Here is a 22,971-nt window from a genome sequence, read left to right as displayed (position 1 = left end):
AGTCGAGTGAATGATAGCCACGTATATACCTAGACGGAAACGGGGATTTTTATGAGTCATTCTCTATAGGTTCTTTCCCGATGACCCAATGAGGGTGACCAATTTGAGGAAGTACCCAATTGATAGGGTGGACTGGCGGCTATAGCAATTAATTAAAACGTAAATAATACTTGAAAACATTGTGTTTACTTGTATATAAGAAAATATAATTTTATAATGACCCCGCGCATAATACAAATTCATATCAATCATCAGAGACAAGTATATGTGGACAACATCACGACTTGGAAACACCAATATTATAACATCTCACAATGTATGTCATCGTTTATTATGTACTTAGTGTGTATCGTCACTTTCTAAATAATAATTAACAAGCGATAAAAAGCAATTAGGATCTGTAAAAATGTCTCATTAAATATTACTTAGTAAGGATACTCTAATTATAAACAAATAAATTATAAGTCAATTAAAAAATATATATAGTTGATAAGGTCTTTATAAATGCTTTTATAGCAATAAACGTAACTGTACGGTGAATGTAGGTAATTAAAAAATATTGAACGATCACACAGTCATTGCTGTGACGGGTGGCAGTTGACTTGACTACAACTTTCAAATACGAGAGTCTCAAGATTGATCAAAACAACATTGCATATTGAGAAGTTTGCAAGTGTTAATACCTAATTTAAAATCTAGAGTTTAATTCTTTCTTGTTTTGAAAACCTATGGTGGTCATTAAAGTGATAACGTATGTAGTGTCTTCTTAGAATTGTTAAATAAATTGTATTGTAAACATGTCTAGTGAACACGATATGAGTGATGTATCTAACTTGGAGTCTTCTTCATCTCGTGGGTCTCAGTATTCACCATATTCATCACCAACACATACGGTTCCCAACCTAGCTAATGGATTTACGGAACTGAGGTGCGACGATACTTATAAAGGTAAATTTTATTACTTATTCGCTTTTTATGCTATAACGTTCATAAATAGACACAAAGAAAAACCTTCTTAATAGAACTTACAGATAGTATAATAATATTTGTGTTTTGTAGTGTTGGTAAATTCTCATTAAAACACTGCATAAAATGTAGTAAAGGTGAATTATGATTTATTTGTAGCTACCTAATGTAAAAGTTGCAATCCAATCTTTTTCCAAGTATTTTTTTGAAATCATATTTTACACACATTGCAAACCTGACTATTTTGTTTATTATTTATCCTTTAAAAGCAATTAATTTTACAGATAATAAGCCATATCTTAAAATTATTGAACAGCCTATGGATTACTTTAGATTTCGGTATAAAAGTGAAATGTTGGGAACACATGGTTGTTTGCTTGGAAGGAACTCAGTTTCAGGGAAACTGAAGACTCATCCAACTGTTGAGGTAACTTTTATTTCAGTATTTTTTGGTTGATTACTAATATACCAAATATTTTTCTACCATGTACATTTTTGAAGATTTTTAAGTGATTATGTAAATGAACTGGAATTGATTTAGACTTTAACATTCATTCTTTGTTTATCGGCTTTCTGATTGGTTAAAATTGGTTTCTATTTCAACCAATTCAAATGTTTAATTGGTATTGAGCCTAGTACCTGCAGGTGTGTCAACCGTTTAACAATCGGCAATGAGACTTCTAAATACAAACAGATAATATTAAAACTTATTTTGTATTCACAAATTATTTTTATTCACAAGTACTGTGCAAATGGTGACTCATTGCTAACCATTAATAAGTACAAATGTTATCAGTTCCAAGAAAAGGTCACTTATCATACACAATATCTAAGCCATGCAAGTAAAAAAATTTGCTTAAGCAAAAGCAAAATTTGTATTTGAAAGAAAAAACTTTTTTACCAGATTGTAGCAATTTATTATTATAAACTTATAATTAAACTATGTATTATCTTATAGTTATATTATTATATACATAGCTTCAATCCGGTAAAAAAGTGTTTTCTTTCAATGTGTAAAAGCTATGTTAGCAAAAGACTACTATGTTATTGTATTAACTAAAATCTTGGTCAAGAATTTATTAATTGTTAATAGGATGATAAACAATAGAACTGAAAAATATAAATAAATAAATAAATAAACATTATATAAATATCTAACAAGTAATGCTGCAAGCAAAATAGTTTGACCGTGCTAATCTGCTGCCTTTTTTATGAGTGAAGTCTGATCTTAGGCACTTAGATTTAAAGTTATTTATTTATGTTTATAGATAAGTTGAAAAATGTTTTTTTCTGTAGCTCCCTGTTGTGTTTTATCTATACTTATATTATTAAAACCATTAGGTAATCTATAGTTATTTTGCTTTCAACAGCTATGCAACTATACAGGTAGTGCAATAATAAGATGTAATCTGGCCCGACATAATGATACCACAGATCATCCACACAAATTAACAGATGAAGACCAAGATAGGGAGGTGTTCAGTAATGTTCCAACACAAGGTTCTTATAAAGTTGGGTAAGTCATTATTCTGAATTTGACAGATTGATCATTGCAATAATAAATATATTGAATGTATCGTTTGATTTCCCCGCTTATATAATTGTTCTTTCTTTTTTATGTTTTAAGCATTACCAGGCCATTATTCTTGTACATTAAGAATATTTTGCCTAAATATAATCGTATTTAGTAATACATGTGTATGATGCCACTCGAATATAGAATTCACCTTAATTAACCGGAAGATTGATTTGTTTAATGAATGTTTTCCATATTCTTATTATTTATATCTCTTTAGATTCAATGGTATGGGTATAATACACTCTGCAAAGAAAGATATACCTACTTTATTATACAAGAAGTATTCGCAAGATATGGAACAATCAGAATTTAATGAACGAAAAGTAAGTACAAACCTTAGGAGATTTTGTCCCATATCATAATTATTGTTTGTGTATGAAATATCTCCTGTTTGGCAATATGATTAATTTAACTACTAGTTCATATATTGGAGAAGCTGGTGACCCTTTTAAGTCCAATGACTTATTGACAATTCAATAGCTGTACATTTTCTGGTGTAGAAGTGGCAAAAAAAATTCTAATATACTATTTATTCATATTTCTTTATACATACTAAGTGTTGCACGATAGTACGCGATAACAACAAATTCCACGCTAGCCTAGCCAAATTTTAACCAAAAACATTCAGCTGTACTGGACTTGACCTAACCTAACCTGGATTGAAACTTGCTTATAACTTGCAATGCATTTATAATGATAGCAGTGAAAAAATATCTCTTTTACAAAGGAAAAATATCTCTCAGTAACCACTGCAATTTCGACGAATTTGGACTGATTCATATCCGATCCTAAATGACTTCTGACAACCTGATATAGATCTGTATGGACTCGTTATTTGTAAATGTCATGGGCCATGTAAAGTAAATCAATGGCGCTACAACCTTTTAGGTCTGGGCCTCAGGTTTCTGTATCTGTTTCATGATCGTTTGTGAATTGTATAGGCAAGTAGGTGATCAGCCTTCTGTGCCTGACACACACCGTCGACTTTTTGGGTCTAAGGCAAGCCGGTTTCCTCACGATGTTTTCCTTCACTGTTCGATCTAATGTTAAATGCGCACATAGAAAGAAAATCCATTGGTGCACAGCCGGGGATCGAACCTACGACCTCAGGGATGAGAGTCGCACGCTGAAGCCACTAGGCCAACACTGCTCTTGTTAGCCATATATTAACATGAACGAACGGCAGAAAGAAAACGTTTCTTAACATTAAGACGTATATGATTGAGTTTTACAGAAAAATTGTAGTGATAATGGCTACAAAAACTTCAGAGACAGGGTCTGTCTAAGTTTTATATTATTTAAAAATAGACAATCCTCCGTTTTATCAGTTCCTTCTAGAGTATCAGTGGCGGATTTACTAGCAGGATGAAGTCAAAAAGATTTCTGCATGATGAACGGTTTTCTGATGTTTTACAGATAGAAGTCTGCAAATTTTGCCCAACCCCCCAACCAGTAAACCACCTCAGCGCCCTCAGCTCACACTTTAGATGAGTAAAAAGAGCGAAATTGCAAAAAGTGTATATCACTATTAATACATGTCAGTCCAACTATGTAGGAGGCTGCGAATCTAAAAATAATATAGATTATAGGACATGACAATTGTAGAGGCAAGGGTGTCAAATCTTCACACCTTGAAATTTTGTAAATCCGCTACTGCTAGAGATAAAGTCTAGAACTGTACAGAATTTATTGAGGTCGTCATCAATATCTAGAATGATTCACGAGGATGGTTTAGGTATTTATTTGTCAAGGTCAAGGTCAAGCCGCGCGACGCTTGGACATTATAAACTAGTTCTGCCCTGAAATTTCACATACGTTAATCGTACATTGTGACCTTAATAATTTCGACCTTAGTTTTTCATCTTTCTGGAAATTAATTAGGGGCAACTGCGTCCTACGAGCACGGCAACATTATATTTAACTAGCTGACCGAGAGACTGTTCTGTCAAATAGATTTGGAATGTCTTCATTGTTCCTACCTATTTTATAGTTAGCGCAAAAAATTCTCCTGAACAGAACCGTCACCCTAATGATAGGGCAGTGTGTGAGGGTCAGCTTGGGTGACGAAAGTATCTTCCCTTCCACGAACTTTGGCGATCTTTTTGGGACCCACTAAAAACCCCAACTGGGATGGCTGCCAGAGGGCTTCGAACTAAGAGGCGAACTTAAGGTTCATACCTGATTGGAAAATTATCTAAAGGGGCAGTGGGAACCTAAAGGTGACAAATATTTAAAAAGTGGATGCCTCAATAACATAGAGATAGATGGGTTAATAGCCGATGTAATAAAAAATAATGGAATAAAACGTATATAAGCATTTGAAGTAATCGATTTATTCTTAATAAAGTGAAGCATAAATTAACAAAAATCAGTTTTATTTTCATTGTAGTGCTTTGTAGATTTTTAGATCGGTAATTAGTTTGGTTTGTAGCATTTCGGGTTCTTCTACCTAAGTTACTTCGTCTTATAGGAGGCATAAGGAATAAAAATAAATTGTGTCACATGCAATAATTATTAGGTAAACGCTTTTTTTAACGCGGTTTGTTTGACAGATGTAATGACGTGAAAACTGATGCATTTTATGTCGCGTTCTGAAACTAAAACAAAAGAAATAATATCGCGAAGCCAATGAAATTAAAAATCAGTACTAATGATCTATAGCGCTCACATTTTTTGACTATTCAATTTGGTCGGGTTGGCGATATTATCAGTTGTTGTGTTTCGGAATGCGACATTGCTAAGACAACAGTGAGTGCTTGTAATAATATGAACTTCATTGGATAGCAATAAAGTTCAAATTGACTCTACATTTTATTTACAAAACGTTTGTATGGGAAAAAGAAAAGGGCTGTCTTAGGGTTTTCCCGGAAATTATTCGAATTTTTCTCGCCGTAAAAACCATCTTTAGACTTCAATGAACATTTTTAAAAATTGCTACAATTGGTCCAAGCGTTGTAGAGTTATGCGCCTACCAACACATTTTGCGATTAATTTTTATATTATAGACGATTACAATTTACAACGGATATTATGAAGTGTTCTGTGTGTATCATATTACAATGTTCGACGGTTTTGCTATGTGATAACTTCTATGTAACACGCTACATTACTTCCACGAAGCGGCGTTTTTGATATACACAATCTTATTACAGAGAGTACAGCTCTTGAGTACCTTTGAGGCTGGTGCTTATACGATTAGGGCTATCTAATGGATTAGAAATATGCCACAGACTGATGCAAAATATTACGTATTTGAGAGAATGCATTAAACTATGTGCAATCATACAACTATAAATATAATACATAGATATGACAGCTTTAAGCAAAGTTTTAGTATTAGTAACGAGTTATCACTGACGCCTATCGCTTGTCCGGTAAATGATAATGATAAAATTGAAATTATGTTTGTAAAATGTATATATTATATACTTCTAGATTACATTTTATTCTGTATATTCAATCTCATTTACGGAATTAAAAAAATCTATAGATATTCTAGCGCTGTATCAATGAAGTTAGGACAATCAGATAAAAAAAAATCTAAGCTGACGCATATTTGATGTAAACTTATTTGGTTTGAACTCGGAATATGCTCCTTCAATGACGACTGATGCGCCGATCAGCTAGAAATCTAGAGATCCAGTTCTATAATTTCCTGAAGCACTATCTATGTTTACAAGAAGGCCACCTGCTAAGCAACCGGCGAAAGCATCTTGACAATCGCTAATCGTCTGGTGGGTGTCTACATACCCCAGGAGCTGGTAGTTGACAATAAAAAAATTAAAAAAATCAATGGCGCTACATTCCTTTTAGGTCTGGGCCTCAGATCTCTGTCTGCAAGTAGGTGATCAGCCTTCTATGCCTGATGCACGCCGTCGACTTTTCCGCGGCTTTTCGGCAAGCCGGTTTCCTCACGATGTTTTCCTTCACGGTTCGAGCGAGTGTTAATTGAGCACATAGAAAGAAAATCCATTAGTGTACAGCCGGGGATCAACTTACGACCTTAGGGATGAAAGTCGCACGCTGAAGCCTCTTTTTTATTTTTTATGAAGGAGGTAAAAATGCACAACTGCAGGCCCGCGAGCGCATGCAGTCGCTATCGCGGGGACTGTGGAGATGGTTAACTCTTATCCCTCTGCTAATCAGAGGGGAGAAACCCGACCCACTAAAATTTCCTCCTGAGCCCTCCATATCGCCTGCTATGCCGGACACATTTATTCTGAATGAATGACGTCCGGCACCGTATTGAGTCCCCCGGGGGTCGCACTAGGATTTAACCCAGGGAACTCAGGCGAATATGACTGCATACGGGCTCAGCGACGGCGCAGCGGGATGCTGTTAGGCAAACGCTCCTCGCGTCTTGCCCCCGCCCCCCTCCTCGCCGCCGCCGAGCACAACCCCTCCGGCCACGCTCGGCAGCCTCCTTCTGCAACAGAAAACGCTCACAGAAGAAGGCTACCGCACGCCATGCCTCTTGGCTACCAAGCATTGCTGCAACAACGCTCGGTAGCGAAAGGTCCGTCCCGACGACCGACACTAGGTCGTGGCGTTGCCTCGACACAATCGGCTAGGGTGTGCTCCGCCGTGTCCTCTGGGGCACCACAATGGTGGCGGATGGGAAGGGTTTCCCGCCCCGCCACCTTGTGCAGATACCGCCTAAAGCACCCATGCCCAGACAGTATCTGTGCCATCCGAAAGGACACGGCTCCACTCGGGCGATTCACTCATTCCCGTAGGCATGGGCGAATCGCCTCCACGGTGCGTACTCCCGCCCTAGGCATAGCCAGATCATGGGCCCATCTATTAAAGGTGGCCTCCCTGGCTTGCCTCCTTGCCGGTCCGACCAGTTCAGTCTATCGGCCTAGGTGGCGGAGTCTCACACTTGAGACGATACAGGTTGCCTAGGGCCAACGCCTCTAACTCCCAGGGGGGAGTCCCCGCCAACAGGCACGCCGCCTCGAACGAGACGGTCCGGTAGCATCGAGCCGCCTGAACCGCCATCACTCGCTGCGGCCTCCTGAGTAGGTTGCGGTTCCTCGCCCCCAGGCTATCATTCCAAACAGGGGCCCCATACAATGCCATACTGCGTATGATTCCGCAGTCCAGCCTCCGCACACTCTGCTTAGGGTACCCAATATTCGGCAGTAGCCTTGCAAGCGCCCGTACAACCTTCCCCCCGAGACCTTCAAAGTGGGCCTCGAAGTTCCAGCGGTTATTCAAGACGAGACCAAGGTACTTCATCTTGGACGCCACCGGAACCCCCTCTCCTTCCACCATCAAGACCGCCCGATTCCTAGGGCCATGGAACAATAGGGCGTCCGTTTTTTCAAGAGATACCCTAAGGCCCAGGGTCCTTATCCGTCTCACAACAAGGGAGGTGCCGACCGTTGCGAGTCGAGCCACCTCCCCATAACTTGCCCCGTTGGCCACTACGAGGGTGTCGTCTGCATAGCAGAAGACGCGCAATCCCGGAAGAAGCGCGCCCCTCAACACCCAATCGTAGGCCATGTCCCACAGAAGCGGACTGAGCCTTGAGGAACCCCACACCGCACAGGGTGGTAGGAGATCGTGCCCACCATGTTGGAGTACACGATCCATCTTTCCGCAAAATAGTCCCACCACTATTTGGCGCAGATACAGTGGGACCTTGAAAAATTCAAGTGCCTCTCAGACCACACCAAAAGGGAGAACGTTGAAGCCACTAGGCCAACACTGCTCAAATAGTTTTAGATAATAGTTTTCATTATTTTGGAGAATGAGGTGATGACGATAGTCGGACGGGTCAGAGCGAACGCTTTTGGTACCGGAGAAGCTGTTAGGACCGAAGCCAATTTCGATTTCGATTATTTTTGTGTTGTGTACGTCCTGAGTGTCTTTATCATGTATTAAGTGTAACTTTGCAATTGTAAAATAAAAGTACATTTGAAGTTACGTGCAAAGCAATAAAGATTATACTATGTAGTTTTAGTGTACCACTACACAGCTCAGTCACGTATTAATGCGTCGAGGACGTCGAGCCTTATGGTTTGACTAAAACAAAACAATAAATCAGTTAACAATGACCACATAACCATACTACAATATAGAAATCTGTCTCGATATAAACCTTGTGAAATTAACATGGATAATAATCATTCACTGTTGGTATATAAAAATAATTATTATTTATCTATGAGAGAGTCGATAATAATAATTTAAATAATCAAATAAATTCCGTCAATAAATAACAAATTTAATATTTATCATCAAATAAAATAATATTTAACTAACAACTTACTAGGTTAATATTATGTATATAACAATTAGTAAGTTTGTTATTATTAAGTTAATAAGGCATAAAATAACTAAAATCAAATTTTCAACAAAAAATAACAATTATTCTTATATTTATTATGTACTTTTACACACAAAATTATTAATTAAACGTTAAGAAATGTATGAAAATATGTCTCAAGTTGCAGAGACTGGCGTAAAGTGGCGTATTATGCGAGAAATCGTATTAAGCGTGAACGTCTTAAACGGGATATACTGTAGATGGTTTTTGTTTCGTTCTTTTTGGATTTGTTGTGTTTAATATGTGTGACGTTGGGTCCGCTAGTTAAAATTTTAAAATAAATAAAGCTACTTAAAATCGTGAACCAATTTTATGTCTACATTCAAAAAACGACGAACAATTACTCATTAGTTTGATACGAGTGCGTGTAGAGTGAAGACGTCATGAAAGGCAAATTCAGTATGTATTTCATCTTTTATTTTTAGTTGCGCATGCGCTGCGAGGCTGAGACGAAAAATATTAACTTGAATATTGTGAGGCTCAAGTTTACTGCACATGATGTTAACTCTGGTGAACTGCTCTGCCCTCCAATTTTCTCTGATCCCATTAACAATATGAGTAAGTATTATATATAATTCAGCTTTGTGTATGTTTGTTTTACAAAAATCAGCGATTGATCCTTTAGACTTATTTCAGAAAGCCCTACGTTATTATAAAGCCCTAATTTAAAAATAAACCATAGAGTATATCGTCCTGCCAAAATAAAATGAAAGGAACAAAATAGCTAAATGATGAAACATACGTGTTGTGTAACGTCCTTATACAAATTGTTAAATACGGAACAGCAACCTTTTACAGAATATTTACATTGTCGTCCTTAATCCGTTTGTATCATTGTTGTTAAGCGTTGTTAAGCGCCTATCTGGTACATCAACCGCAATGTTCTAATAAAAATTACTAGTAAAAATAAGTTTTTAAAGGTTGAATATTTTTTTTATGTATTTTCGAATACATAGATTGTAACTATAGTCTATAATATAAATATATATATATATATTTATTTATGAAAGTACACTTATTGTTATAACCTTTTGTCCTCATTTTTTATATAAAAGTATGAGTAACAACTAAAAAAATAAAAACAATAATGGGCAAGAGTTTAAATGAATTATAATTAAATTACAGACAATATTATAAGCATGCAACTGTTAAATGTTTTAATAATTTCGGTGAGGGTCTTCCCTGGGAGGTACGGCCTCCAATAATTCAAAAAGAGTTAACTCCTATAATCGGCCGGCACGCGCTAATGGATGTCCATGGTCTGCCATGACTGCCCTTCTTGGGCTGTAGTTTGCCTCCTTTGTTATAAAAAATCATATTGTCTTAAACATTGCATTGATAACTAATGAAGGTTGCACGTTAGCATCGTTACGTACGAAGATTACCTGTACCACGAACAGTACGTAAAGAAATGTAATTTGAACATCATTTTGCATACATCGTTGGTTTGGGTAGTTGAAAATAAAATTATTGTCATTAAGGAAAACACTTTTTGAACGGATTGAAGCTTTGTATTATTATTAAAGCGTGCGTGGTCACGGTGACTCGCTGAAAAGCACGCGAAACGTCGAAAAAAAAATTAAAATTATGTAAATAATTGTAAGTTTTTTATAATAATACATAGCTTCAATCCGTTCAAAAAGTGTTTTTCTTAATGTGTAAAACCTATGTTATCAAAAGACTATACTAAAATTATTGTCTCTATAAATTGTTTGGGAAATCAATACATTTGAACTGTCCAAATCTGAAATTTATGTATAAAATAGTACACAAGAACAAAGTGTCTTCCCGTTAATAGATACTGTTAGTAGTGTTGGACACTTATGTTTAATGTCTTTTTAGGTAGTTTTCATTATTTATTAATCATAAGTTAGGCTAGATCGTTATTTTACAATTTATAAACACGTACATAATCAGAGAACGAAAATACAAAGTCAAGGCATATTTTGAAAATATGCTATGCAATATTAAGATGGGTTGTTGTAGATATTTTTTCTTTATGTTACAGAAAGTGCAGCAACCAATGATCCGAAGATATGCCGAGTCAGCAAAAGATACGGCAAGGCCAAGGGTGGAGACACGGTTTTCATATTTGTGGAAAAAGTCAGCAAAAGTAAGTTTTTTTTATAGAACAGCTGGCAAACGGGCAGGCTCTGATGTTAAGTGATACCCATGATACGCTCACAATGCCAGAGGGCTCACGAGCGCGTTGCCGTCTTGCTCTTTTCTTGAAGGACCCTTGGACTGGTAGTAAATATGAATTTAGATTTTTTTATTGACGTACATAAGTGGACTTGGTTGCCTATGAATAAAGTTATTTTGACTTTGATTTGTGAGTTTCGTAATTACAATACGAAATACGTTAATTACAGCTGCTATTTGTTATGTCATGGTACTAGTAGATTAATAACCTAAAGATCGACTATGAGACTCCCGATTACGACAGAACTCTTCAGGAAGTTGAGTGATTTTTTGTTTCGATCTGTAAGCAGTTTTGGCTTTGCGACGCTTTCCCGAGGTCATACTTTCGATCTTGGGCCAATTGACTTTGATATGTGCTAATTAAACACTTGCTTGTATGGTAAAGATGTGTCAGGCACAGAGGGCTGATCACCTACTTTGTTTATTAGAAAAAACAAATGATCACGAAACATATAGAAATCTAAGACCGAAAAGTTTGTAGGAATGCATTGAACCTAAGTAAAAGTCGTTAAAACTAACAATTAGCAAAGCAAATAGGCTATTGAATTACGTATAATGAATTGCATACGTTAATCGACCTTTTTTATTGTCCATTGAGTGAACTGAAAAAAGTTCTATTATTTGTTGCATATGCTAGTTAGTTTTTTTTTGTATTTTGTTATTATGTAATTTTATATTGATTTCTTTTGTTTGTTTTTTTGTTTCGAGTGTGATTTTTATGTTGATTATCCAAGCTCGTCAATTTAAGGTCACCTGTAAGGACAGGACAGTGGTTTTATAAGTAAAAATGTTTCACAGTAGTTTTAAAGCGTAGAGAAAATTTCAAGTAAATTATTTTTATATAAAACTCAGTACTTCAACACTGATTTATTCTTAATTTATAGGCAAAAATATCTGTGACTGACACCTTTTTGTGTCTTAGGGTACGATTCAGAGACTACTGGTATACATACTATATAACTTGCCGGAACGAATTAGTATTTGTAGTCATAAATTCTACAAGTTGTTGACGTCCTGTAAGTTTCACTTGACATGTTTCGCTGGTTTAATCAATATATCTTATAAATAAATAATCTTGCAGAGAATATTAAGATACGTTTCTTTGAATTGGACGAAGATGGCGAGCGTGTGTGGGAGACGTTCGCCAAGTTTGGAAGTTGCGACGTTCACCACCAATACGGCATCGTTTTTACGTAAGTGAAACTAAATTATAATTTATTTAAACACACCCTCCTTGGGTGAGACTGAAATTTAAATAATTACTAGAGACTAGAGATCTGTATTCAGTATTTAAGTAATATTTACTTAAATATATAGTCAGTATAATTACTAAAACATGGCGTAAACCATGCGTCAGCGAAAGATGTACGTCGTACGTACGTACGTACGTACGGATTCGTCGTCGTAAAGCTTATTGGCTTGAGGTTGTTAAAAATACTTTACCGCGCCTACAAGAAGTGCCACATCAGTGAATAAACCATGGTATACAGCAGAATGTCTTCAGGATGTCCTTATACCAGCAGCCAAGGACGACACCGAAGTGTGAGTTAGGTCAATAAATTGCGCGTTTACCTAACTATATTATGTATGTAAGTGCATAACAAAATAATATTTTTTTATGAGGTAGAAAAAATCATTTATATTTATATTATTTCTTTTAGTTTTAATAATTAATTGATATATTGGTCTACATATTTCAAGGCACTTATGAAAATATATTACCCACATATAGATGACATATACATTAGTGTAGCAGAATTGAAATAACCCAAATAAGGCCAATCTAGCCTGGGCTATTGTTATAGCTTGCGTGCATAGTCTCGATTTAGGTTTAAAGAAGTTTATTATTAAAACATACATAAAAAATATATTAAAACATTAAAAAATATAAAATATCGTGATAACGCTCTTATTGTAATAGAGTACATCTACCAAAATACTTTGCATGTGAATTCGAAACGTGTCCAAGCAAGGCAAGCTCTTGTATAGAATCGCTCCGGACAGGATTCGGTTATTTTAGGTAGATGTATATGGTTAGTGTTATGCCGGCTATGCGTGGGATTGAAGTCAAATTTAACGCTCGTGTGTATTTACGTATTTTTTTACGAGGTCATAGAGAAGATAATTATTGACGTGATCAATATGACTTAAATTACTTTGCGTAACATTTGTAAGATAAATTAGACAGGTCTTACTTGAATTCGTGTATGCGGTGATGTTAGTTATTTCGACTATGTATTTGCGTGATGATCCCACGAGAATGTAAGTGCTTGCTCCTATTTCACCATGCCTCCTGCTGATAGAGGACATATCTTTGTTTTTAATTTATTCTATTATTATTAATTACTTTGGGTTCCTGTTAATTCATAAATAAATTATGTATATATATATTACTAACATAATCTAAGCTAACCTTCTAACAAAAATCAATATTTTTGGTTACTGGAACTACCAACTATTGTAAAACAGGAAATATAAGATGTCATTGCGATCATGGTGTAATGGTTGCAGCTTCTTACAAACGTTGTGAAAAACAAATACTTAGCGATTAAAAAGAGTGACGGAGAGTTTATTGCCAGTTCTTCTCTTCCGTTCTACGCCCTTGATTTCAGAATTGGCAGTAAATGTAAAATTAGAAGCATTTTATATACATTTCTGTTTTTGACGTTTATAAGTGTACATTGTGTTACCTATGTGAATAAATGACATTGAATTCTTGATGTTTTCAGTACACCAGCATATCGTCCAACCTCGAAAAATGTGAAGGTATTCTTCGAGCTGCTGCGGCCCTCCGATGGTCGTACCAGCGAACCCAAAGAGTTCCACTACATAGCTGACTTCTGCAGTAGAGAGAAGAAGAGAAAGGCTGAGTCTTCTTACTCTTCTATTAGCTCAGGTATAGACTCCTTATTAGGAAAAGTTTAAAATTAAATGTAAATAATACATATTGCTGCTCCATGTGAACTTTGTTAAAGTAATATGTTCTGACAAAACACGCAGTTTCTGGAGCAAATTTCGACCTATTGGTCGATGTGATGATATATGTGTTTGTGTTATTAATGAATGATAATTTACACGTCACAAACTTGACGTTGACAGCCATAGTACGTCATAAAAACTGTGACGCCATCTTGCTTAAATAATCGTTTTAGCGTTTTGGAATTCAGGAACTTTTATTTTTAAATTTTAAATCCAATATCAAAATTACATAGATTTGACAATGATTTGACAAACCTAACAATGATTTATCATTTTTGTCTTTCAGGTGGTTCAATTAAAAGCATCAGCGATTTGCCGTTGACAATCGACTTTGTTAACGTAAGTATGGTTATCTCCAGAAGCGGATACATTTCAAAAACTTATGTACTGATTTGAAAAAAGACTGTTAGAAAGGCAATATTATCCAGTTTGAAAACTGATAACCCCCCTGTTTTGATGGAATTTCTTCAACTACTATATTTCTCAAAGCATAAATTCTAAAACTCTTCTACTGAGAAAAGTTCAAAATAATATAAATATGTAGATCTGTGCCGTAGCAAAAATTAACAAGTTATTACTTTTACTGAAGTCAATCATTAAAACTAAAAGTCTTGCCATTTCACAAAAATGGCGACACGGCGTCAAATTTCGGTAATAAGAAATATTTAAAAAATTCGATGTCGTCATTACAAAATGATTTAATAAATAAATATAAGCTTACGTATAAATCTATATTATGGTCATAATACGTCGTAAATATGAGAAAAAGATTATCTCTTTAGATTTCTGTGCCTTTGATAGGCATGTGGGTGATCAGCCGTCTGTGCCTGACGACTTTTTGGGTCTAAGGTATGCCGGTTTCCTGCTCAACCATACGGTACCCCTAAGCCTCAAACCTACCGGAAAGATGAAACTAGACCAAACCTCTCGTTATAAAATGGCCTATTGCAATCTTCATCATCTATGTCTATACAACCCCTTGTGTGCCTTAGCCTCCTCAAGTACTCTTCGCCATCGCAATCTATCCAGAGGCTCCCGTTTCCAATTGCGTACCCCTATTGTTTCGAGGTCATTCACAACTCCATCCCACCAACATACCCTCGGTCTACCAGGTTTTCTCGGGTTGTGAGTTTCGTAAGGACATTGGGGTTCTGTCGTTCGCCATTACACACATGTCCCAGCCAAGTGGCTGTTGCATTTTATAAATTGTACCATGTTTGCGTCGTCTAGGATGTTATAAAGTTCGTTATTGTAGCGAATACGCCAAGCTCCGTCGTCGCAAACAGGACCAAAGAATCTTCCGCTCAAAAATAAGGGGAGAAGTCTAGTCTTTCTTGAGAAGGGGCCAGGTTTCAGAACCATAAGTGAGCACTGGTCGCAGAAGACTTTTGTACGGAGACCTATTTCAATAGTGAACAGATTTTTTTGCACCCTTTGATCTTGAGATCGATTTCATGAGACTTCTCAAACTGACATAAGCCCTCAAAAGGAAATAAAATTTCGCGTTTTTGTATTTTTCATCAATTTTCTCTTTTATTAAAGGATTTTTAATATAGGTTTTGTGTTCATAACAAACAATGAAATTTTTATATCGAGACACTCGGGTTGTTGATATATTGGAAGCGTTTTTGACGTACGACTCGTAGCTATTACGTCTCGTATTGTTGATCTAAGCGTTAATCACAGCTTCTCATATTTCAGCAGCCGAACAAGGAAATGGAAATAAATGAAATTCCAGTTTTGCCAAACCTCAGTTATGTAAGTATTTTCACTTATATATAGCTACAAATTCTCCAGAGGTTAGCTCTGAGAGAGACGGAAAAAAGGAAAATAAAACTCGTTAAACATATTTGCGTCTCCCTCTCACACCTGCCGCTAATTCCCTGATTTTCCTGCTATAAGTAAAGTGTCTTTTTATGACAAAAATTAGAGATATATTGACAAAACTGCAGTTACAGTTATTCTGATGACTGATTCTGTATATTACATATTTTTTTTCAAAGCTTCCTATACCGACAAGAACAAATCTCTAAAGTAATTTCTGCAAAAACCCGTCATCTTTTAGTCGATACCAACTCCGGGGAAATAAATACAGATAACACAACTTTCTCCACAGCTGTGATACTTTTGACATTCAACACCTTTTGTCTTCAGTCACCGTGACCGCGCACGCTGTAAAGCACGCGTAAAATTTAAATTTATGTAAATAATTATAAGTTTATAATAACACATAGCTTTAATCCGGTTAAAAAATTGTTTTCATTTAAATCTCTAAAGTTACATAAATACCATTTGTATAAATCATATAATTAAGAAAAACAAGCCGAAATGGACCAACTCAAAATCTTTAAACTAGGGATGCATTGATAGGCTTTTTAGCCGATTCCAACACTAAACTAGAATTAAATTTAGGTACAATATATCAAGTTTCGCTAAAGTTTTTAATTTTTATTAAAACAAACAAACTACAAACTTTCAATAAGTTTAAAGGTTTAGTTATTAAGACTAAGAATTAGAGTAATAATTAAAATAAATTAAATAACTGTTAATTATATTATATTATATTATATTAAAATTAATATTGATAAGATTTTTGTGATTCTATATTTTAGTTCATTTGGTACCGATAACATAGGGGGGGGGGGGACAAAGTGGGTGAAACAACAAATCCCCGGGCGTATAAAGTATATGCCTCGTTTGCAACGAACTAGGTTTAACAAGATGCGCGTATACATTACTTTTCTAAAGCGCGAAAATTTAAAAGCATCGTATCGGCAATTAATCGCTGATATATCTCGGACGCATCCCTACTTTAAACGCGATTTCCCAAAATTGTGGGTGCTATATATGAAAATGTCTCTCCAGCACTGAATACTTATACATCCCCAGGTACCACCCACCCCACCATCAAACCTGGATGCTATGATGGGAGATGCACTCCTATACAACGTGTCTCAGCCAGCGGCGACGCACTACGAGAGTCCTATGCTGGGCCAACCAAATGTGCCGCCCCCACCAGTCATACAACTCGACTCGACTGAAATGAACCGCCTGCTTGAAGACTGTCCTCACATACCGTCTGAAGAGCGCAAACGATTTTTGGATTTGGACTTGAGTGGTAAGCCATAGAAAGTAATAATTGGAATGGTTAATGCAACTTTTAATTGTCGTTTTGTCTAATTTTCACCCGCTGTGCGTAAGAAATAGGTGTTAAATTGTTTCCGGCCTATGATTTTTTTTATAGACAAGTAGGTGATCAGTATTCTGATGATTGTCGATCTTTAGACGTAGCACAGCAGCTCGGGATGTTTTTAAGCTATTGCATAGCTCTTATGGCTTTGAGTGCGACGAACGAATCAAAATTCCGTAACGAAAATAAAACCTAACACGCCTATATAGTCTGTCTCACTCTAACGCGTACCGGCTGGATTTCGTCAGACAGTATGCTTTCTGTCCCACTCTAACGCACCTGCGCTACGTAACCGATCACGCCAGACCGATGTGAGACGCAGTATACGTTCTGACCCGCTCTAACGCGTATTCGCCGCACCTATATTACGTCGTCAAAAAAAATTGTTTTCTTATCGGTCACCACGCTCAAAAAGTGTAACTTGAATTAATATTAAAGAAAACAAAATAATGCATAAATAAATAATTATAATTGCATAAATGGATAAAAAATGCTATGCAATAGCTTTACCGTTGACCCGTTTAACGTAATGGTTTACTGCTCTCCATCCACTGGTACAACACGGGGTCCGAAGGCCTTAAGTTCACGCGTGACTAATAATGTTCCTTTTATGCTACGTTGAGACTAATTTATATTTGTCCTTCATTATATAATAATCTACCAACTATGTAAGCAATAAGAATATAATTGCAATGATTAGTAATGTACCATTCGAGGTATTTAAAATTATTGTAACAAATCATAAATTAAATTAACATAACTGTATCAAAAAATCGAATTGGTAATATACTAGACATAATATAAAAAAGGTGAGCCGAAAATATCTGCACGGTACGTATAAATGCTTCAATATTTTTTCTTTTTTTACGTTGGGTCTCCACTGTATCAAATGACAGATTCTGACAACTGTCAGCTGTAATGTGTAATAATGTTCTGTGCATTGAGCAAGAACATTATTTTTCATCTAGCACAGGTTACACTCGCAGTCATACACAGAAACCCTTGAGTTTATTATAATAATAGTATGTAAATAACAAATTTATATACTATTATTATCGGTTGAGCTGGAATCGTTTCAGACGAAAAAATCCAAATGACGTCAGTTTTCTCGAGTTATCGATATATAGTCCTTGTTTTTAATAGCTAAGATCTCTGTTAGATCGAGCACAGGACCGCGTTGTATAGTAGTTAAATATAGCCTATTTTAAGGTATAACGGGGAATAATGGAAATCGGTATAAGAGTTTTTGAGGTAATTTTTGACTAACACAATTTGTTCTCTGTTCCAGAATACTTTCGGTCATTTGACGAACACCTGAGTCAGCCGGGAGATGTAAGTCGATTTTATTTTTATTTAAACTAAAAATATCATCATCAATCTGGACCACACTGTAAAACTACTCAAAACCTCGAGTTTAAGTTTATTTCAATGTAGTATTCTTCATTTATTATAATTACACGTTAATTAACGGTTGACTGTAAGTCTCAATTTGAGAAATTATGCTTCAAAATTAAAAAAAAATATTTATCGATTAAACTGATATTTTCTGGAAAAGCTTATTGAAACCGCTTTTTTTTCAGATTCATGGGATGTCATTTATCAGAAGCGCTTCGTTAGTAGCTGACTCCGGACGACCGGTGAGCATCTTAATCTATGTTTAATAATAAAAAGTATACACTAAGATAAAGTAGAACTAATAAGAGGAAAGAGATTCAAGACATCTGACAAAATAATCAACGAATATTTTTTTATGTTAACCAAGGCACTGAAAACAAATTGAAATATTGATTTTCTATTGTATTTATGGTTCTCAGAACAAGGCCTTCTGGTAGTTTTGCGAACGGATGGTGTAGTCTTGCTCTTTTTGACATTCATAATGCGCTAAGACACTTCTAAACTGTATAAACGTATTTTGAATTTCATTTGACCTAAAAATAACACGTACAACACTAAATACCGCGAAACAATCATCTATCAAATGTTGACAGTTGACAGATGGCAGATCTGTCAACTGTCAAAAATCACAATTTTAAGCAAGCGTTCGCATCGTTTTAATTCCAGATAATAATGCTAAAAATAATGCTTCGTCATTTTTGACAACTGTTTTTCTAAAGAAAACACTTTTCTATATGATTGGAGCTATTATTATTATAAACTTATAATTATTTTACATAATTTTAAATTTCTCCCGACGTTTCGCGTGCTTTACAGCGTGCTTGGTCACGGTGACTGTTTTTCTGTTTAATTCATGTTTATGAGACAATGTGTTTGACAGCCTTCTGTGTCTGACACGTTTGGTTGGAAGACATATTAGTAAGATGTTCACTTGTGAACGTCAATATTTGAAAAAGTGGCGGCATAGTTGACATTACCAGTTAACAAAATTAAGCGAAGAGTGGGCGAGGTGAACTTGCAAGAAGCTCTCCGCTACTCTTTGTAATTCCCAGAAAGGTCTCTCCCCCCAAGACCTTTCAACATGACCCAAGGGTCATACAGAAAGAGACTGAAGCGGATTTTATTTTATAACGAAAATTAATATAACCATTGCTTTAGGTTGTCAGAGGCAATTACGAAAGCAAAGACGATCCAGCAAAGAAGAGTCATGAAAGTATTCGGAACAAAACTGAGTATACGGCGGTCTACAGCACCGAAGACGGAAAGGAAGTTAAAATGGTAAATCACATTGCCTATATTTAGGTATGGAGTGCCTTTAAACTGAACGAATTAACCATAAGTAGTATAATTAGGTTAACAATATATATTGTCTCTCAAATCGTTTGTTTTGCATCTTTAATGGTCACGGGTGACTGAAGGTGGAAGACATTTTCGGTCATTCGTGACCATATATGTACAGCAAACGGAATTATGTTTATTAGAAGCTATTTTAGTTGATATTTACTCGTGTTTTTTGACGTATTGTGACATGTTGCTGGGTCGGATAGTTAGGTTAGGGTTTTTATAAGATTATTATTATAAGTTAACAAAAAACAGTTTAGGCTTCCAAGCACGAGTGCTAAATTCCTTGTTTGTTTCTCCACAATATGTCAGAAACTAAAATCAATGTATAGAGTAGGTATCTAAGTTAATGTTTGCATTTAAATTTTTATAGATTTTTATATCGTTTTTTATTATTTGATAATGATATCTTTATGGTCATTCGATAAGGTATTACAAATACCTTACCGAATGCAGAGTAGTAAAAAATAAACTGTTGACTTTGACAGTTACATTGTTGTAGATAATAAATACCCTTTTTTTATTAACCGACAACATCGGAAAATTGTCTTTAAAATATTACTGTCAAAATCTTATTCGTATTTACGTAAAATATATTTAAAAAAAATTTTTTTTATTTCTTTATAATTTGTTATAAACTATTTCGGGATATACGTTTTTTAAAGACCGTGCGTACGTACGTACTACTGATCGTAAATGACGTATGTTAGTGCTTTCGCAATCTTTATCAACAGTTCAAATAATGAGCAATAATTGATAAATTCCTGTCAGAACGCATTATGACCGCACCTTTGTCACAGTAGGCAAATTGTGAACGTTAGAACAAAAATCTCCGATTCACCATTTTAATATGTACTTATTAAATAATGAATTGGTTTTATTTGTTGCTAGAGTTAGGAATTTATACTACTTATTGTTTTAATTTCCAAAGGGCAATTGCACATCATGGTTAAATATTTGTGATGTGTCTACCATTTTTATCATCCAGTCCATATAAGGTTTGGGATACCAATAGAATGTAGATTGTTGAGAATGCTTTGGGTAAAGTGGGTGATAATATAAACCGTAAGACGAAATGTTCGGTTGTCTCTGGACCACCGGACGTAATAATAATAACTATTAAGGCACTTTTGAAAGTCAAAATTTATTAAATTAAAAAAAAAATTACGAGTTGCGCCTTTCCAAAAGGCGAACTTTCCAAACTCACCGAGCTTCGAAATTACTATGACGTAACACTTATAAGTATATAGTTATTGAACATTTTAGTTTGTGATTTATGGCTCGTTTACACATATAATGACGTATTTTGTCGAGCAAGGCATTTTGTAGTAGGGATGCTGTAGTCCAATCACAATATTACAGTTTCTTGCGTTTTATATTCTCACCCCCTATACTTATGTACTATAAAATCGAGGGAAATATTAATATGGAAATATTTCTATGAGCTTATAATAATAGTAAATAGTATTTTGTATACTTAATTTTCTTTCTAGTGCTGACAAGAAACGTTATGTTTTGTAAATATTGTATTGAATATTGAGTTGAGTCAAGATTTTATAGACATTCTTTTGTTTTACTTTCAAACTTAAGTGTATAGGTATAATTCATAAAAATATATTTTTAAGACCTATGTAAAACCAGCTGCCCATTGAAGTATTTCCAAACCGAGTTTATTACGGTTCAAGAAAGCGTACTAAATCTTAAGGGCCGGCAACGCACTTGCGAGCCTTCTGACAATGTGAGTGACCATAGGCGGGATCGCTTAATCGAGTTAGCCTCCTGACCGTTTGTGTGCTGAATACTAAAAAAAAAAGGATTTTGTTCTCCGATTGCATGTGTTTCTGTGATAATTTTATCGAGCCGGTTTCTTGCAATATTTACCTAGTATCTCCACCACCACCACCAGACGTGGGTATGTTGGTGGTGGAGATTATTCTATTGGTTCCCAGCCAGACATCAAAAATTCACACGCTAACTAACAAACATACTTTTATTCACCAAACTGTGGGATTTATCGTCATCATATTAACTTCACGAGTGAATAAATTTTGACCTAGTCCACCTTATCACTATAAATTATGTTGCTAATGAAAATGCAATTGTTTTTAAAGTAGTCTCAGCCTAAAATAGAACAATATTATATTCTAAATGGCCACCTTTGTCTGTTATACAAGCGTTTAATCAGGCCAGGTATATATGGATTTACGTTTTCAAGGGAAATTTTGTCATCGCTTGCTCCAAAAAATCTTGAAGAGACTCAATGGCATTGTGTCATTTAGAGCAGGCCCTTTAAAGCCAATCATAATTTGAAGTCTTAAGGGTTGAGGACTAGATGAGGGCCAGTCTTCAGCTCTTATAAAGTCCAGAACGTTGGTTCCAAGCCAGGCCAAGTACGTGTCTTGTGACCAGATGCAGAAGCCTGCTGGAAAGTCCACGGTATATTTGTAAAAAGTGTATTGCTGAGAAGTTTCACAACATGATCCAAGTTTGTATCTTAATATACTTTGGATGAAGTTTTCACTCCTTTTTCACAAATATGTAGTTTTGTGACTCCTTGATAAGACAAGCCCTACCACACCATCGCTGACCCAGGATGATGACCACGTTGTACATTTCCGACTACTTGAACAGCCTCATTAGAAATGTGAGCGTACACTTTAACATTTTGCTTATTGCAGTGTTCTTCAATCGTGAAATTTTTTTTCAATCAAATGATGATCAAATCTTCTGTCGAATCGATCACTCTTTGATTGTAAAAATTGATTTAGGGCATGTCCTGTATATCGACAATAGGCACCGAGCAGGTCGTGTTTTATAATACACGACGGAGTCCTGCCGGTAATCTTAATTTCTCACGAAAGGATTTTTGGCATCCTAATGGGGCTTCGACGAATTTTGTCTTTAACGGCCTTTCTTTGTTTGTTTCTAACAGTACGCCGCCGCCCTGATATTTTCTGGTCTTCGACACACGAAGTGTTGTTGTAT

At 35.7% G+C, this 22,971-nt stretch overlaps 1 protein-coding gene across 2 annotated transcripts in view; it reads left to right on the top strand.

Annotated features, from left to right (window-relative positions):
- The first annotated feature begins 577 nt into the window (after nt 1-577).
- LOC123713200 (nuclear factor NF-kappa-B p110 subunit) overlaps nt 578-22,971 on the top strand; it is a 33,942-nt gene continuing 11,548 nt past the window's right edge. Inside the window, exons 1-14 of one of the 2 annotated variants that reach the window (XM_045666882.1) lie at nt 578-948; nt 1,251-1,393; nt 2,337-2,482; nt 2,763-2,868; nt 9,305-9,437; nt 10,888-10,992; nt 12,163-12,274; nt 13,811-13,977; nt 14,347-14,399; nt 15,765-15,818; nt 16,950-17,178; nt 18,539-18,582; nt 18,831-18,887; nt 19,804-19,923. In XM_045666882.1, the coding sequence (XP_045522838.1) occupies nt 798-948; nt 1,251-1,393; nt 2,337-2,482; nt 2,763-2,868; nt 9,305-9,437; nt 10,888-10,992; nt 12,163-12,274; nt 13,811-13,977; nt 14,347-14,399; nt 15,765-15,818; nt 16,950-17,178; nt 18,539-18,582; nt 18,831-18,887; nt 19,804-19,923 (1,620 nt within the window). In that variant the 5' untranslated portion in view covers nt 578-797. Of the gene's footprint in view, nt 949-1,250; nt 1,394-2,336; nt 2,483-2,762; nt 2,869-9,304; nt 9,438-10,887; nt 10,993-12,162; nt 12,275-13,810; nt 13,978-14,346; nt 14,400-15,761; nt 15,819-16,949; nt 17,179-18,538; nt 18,583-18,830; nt 18,888-19,803; nt 19,924-22,971 lie in introns of both variants that reach the window. The other variant, XM_045666801.1, reaches the window with a different exon arrangement.

This window comes from Pieris brassicae, chromosome 1 (assembly GCF_905147105.1).
Source record: "Pieris brassicae chromosome 1, ilPieBrab1.1, whole genome shotgun sequence".
Classification (NCBI taxonomy): domain Eukaryota; kingdom Metazoa; phylum Arthropoda; class Insecta; order Lepidoptera; family Pieridae; genus Pieris; species Pieris brassicae.
This window is presented reverse-complemented; position numbering and strand designations above follow the sequence as displayed.